This window comes from Hylobates moloch, unplaced genomic scaffold (assembly GCF_009828535.3).
Source record: "Hylobates moloch isolate HMO894 unplaced genomic scaffold, HMol_V3 SCAFFOLD_1, whole genome shotgun sequence".
NCBI classification, from domain to species: Eukaryota; Metazoa; Chordata; class Mammalia; order Primates; family Hylobatidae; genus Hylobates; species Hylobates moloch.
The window spans coordinates 175,570,222-175,571,506 of NW_026652276.1; the positions used below are offsets into that span (position 1 = coordinate 175,570,222).

General features: G+C 44.7%; 1 protein-coding gene across 1 annotated transcript; it reads right to left on the bottom strand.

Moving 5' to 3' along the window:
- Positions 1–1,061, bottom strand: LOC116809638 (heterogeneous nuclear ribonucleoprotein A1-like 3). Its single transcript, XM_032753493.2, has one exon. It carries the CDS (start codon positions 869–871, stop codon positions 44–46), a length of 828 nt encoding a protein of 275 aa, XP_032609384.1. The 5' UTR covers positions 872–1,061; the 3' UTR covers positions 1–43.
- Between the last annotated feature and the right edge of the window lie 224 nt (positions 1,062–1,285).

The window sequence follows — 1,285 nt, forward strand, 5'->3', positions numbered from 1 at the left end:
TCACTTCTCTGGCTCTCCTCTCCTGCTAAGCTTTGTTTCCTAACTAAAATCTTCTGCCACTGCCATAGCTACTGCTGCTGCTGTAACAGCCATAGCCACCTTGGTTCTGTGGTTTTGCAAAGTATTGGCCTCCACCGCCATAGGGGCCAGAGCTTCTGCCTCCAAAATTTCCTCCCTTCATGTGTCCAAAATTTGAAGACTGATTGTTGTAATTGCCAAAATCATTGTAGCTTCCACCACCTCCAAAATTGCTTCCATCATTACCAAATCCATTATAGCCATCCCCACTGCCACCATATCCACCACCACGACTGCTGCCACAAAAGCCACCACGACCACTGAAGTTTCCTCCACGACCAAAGTTGTCATTCCCACCGAAACCACCTCCACAACCACCACTAAAGTTTCCAGAACCACTTCGACCTCTTTGGCTGGATGAAGCACTCGCCATCTCTTGCTTTGACAGGGCTTTCCTAACTTCACAGATGTGGCCATTCACAGTATGGTGTTTCTGAATGATAATCTTATCCACGGAGTCGTGGTCATCGAAGGTTAGAAAGGCAAAGCCCCTTTTCTTGCCACTGCCTTGGTCAGTCATGATTTCAATCACTTCAATTTTTCCATACTGTTCAAAATAACCTCTTAGGTGATGTTCTTCAGTGTCTTCTTTTATGCCACCAACAAATAACTTTTTCACAGTTAAGTGGGCATCTGGTCTTTGAGAATCTTCTCTTGAGATAGCTCTCTTTGGTTCCACAACTCTTCCATCCACCTTGTGTGGCCTTGCATTCATAGCTGCATCCACCTCCTCCACAGTGGCATATGTGACAAACCCAAAGCCCCTGGAGCGCTTGGTGTTTGGATCTCTCATTACCACACAGTCCGTGAGCGTTCCCCATTGTTCAAAATGACTCCTCAGACTCTCATTGGTTGTTTCAAAGCTCAACCCTCCAATGAAGAGCTTCCTCAGCTGTTTGGGCTCTTTAGGAGACTCTGACTTAGACACGATGGCAGGGAGAAGAGAGACTTTAACGATGCTTCTTCGGCGGCGTCCACGGGCAGAAAGGTGTTCATCTGTTTTAAAGAAAACAATTACAAACTGATGTTTCTTGTTTTTGTTTTTTTGTTTCGTTTTGTCAAATTGCTTTGATTTAGGTGGACTCAGTGCCATAAACTACGCAGTTTCAATCTGATAGACAGGAGGCCCGTAGAATTTGTAATAGATGGTTTCTTTAAGCACAGGGACTTTGAAGAGGTCTTTGAAGATAGCTTTAAAGATGTAAAT

Excerpts from the sequence above, each read along its gene's own strand:
- LOC116809638 (XM_032753493.2), bottom strand. The coding sequence starts at position 871 with ATGAGAGATCCAAACACCAAGCGCTCCAGGGGCTTTGGGTTTGTCACA.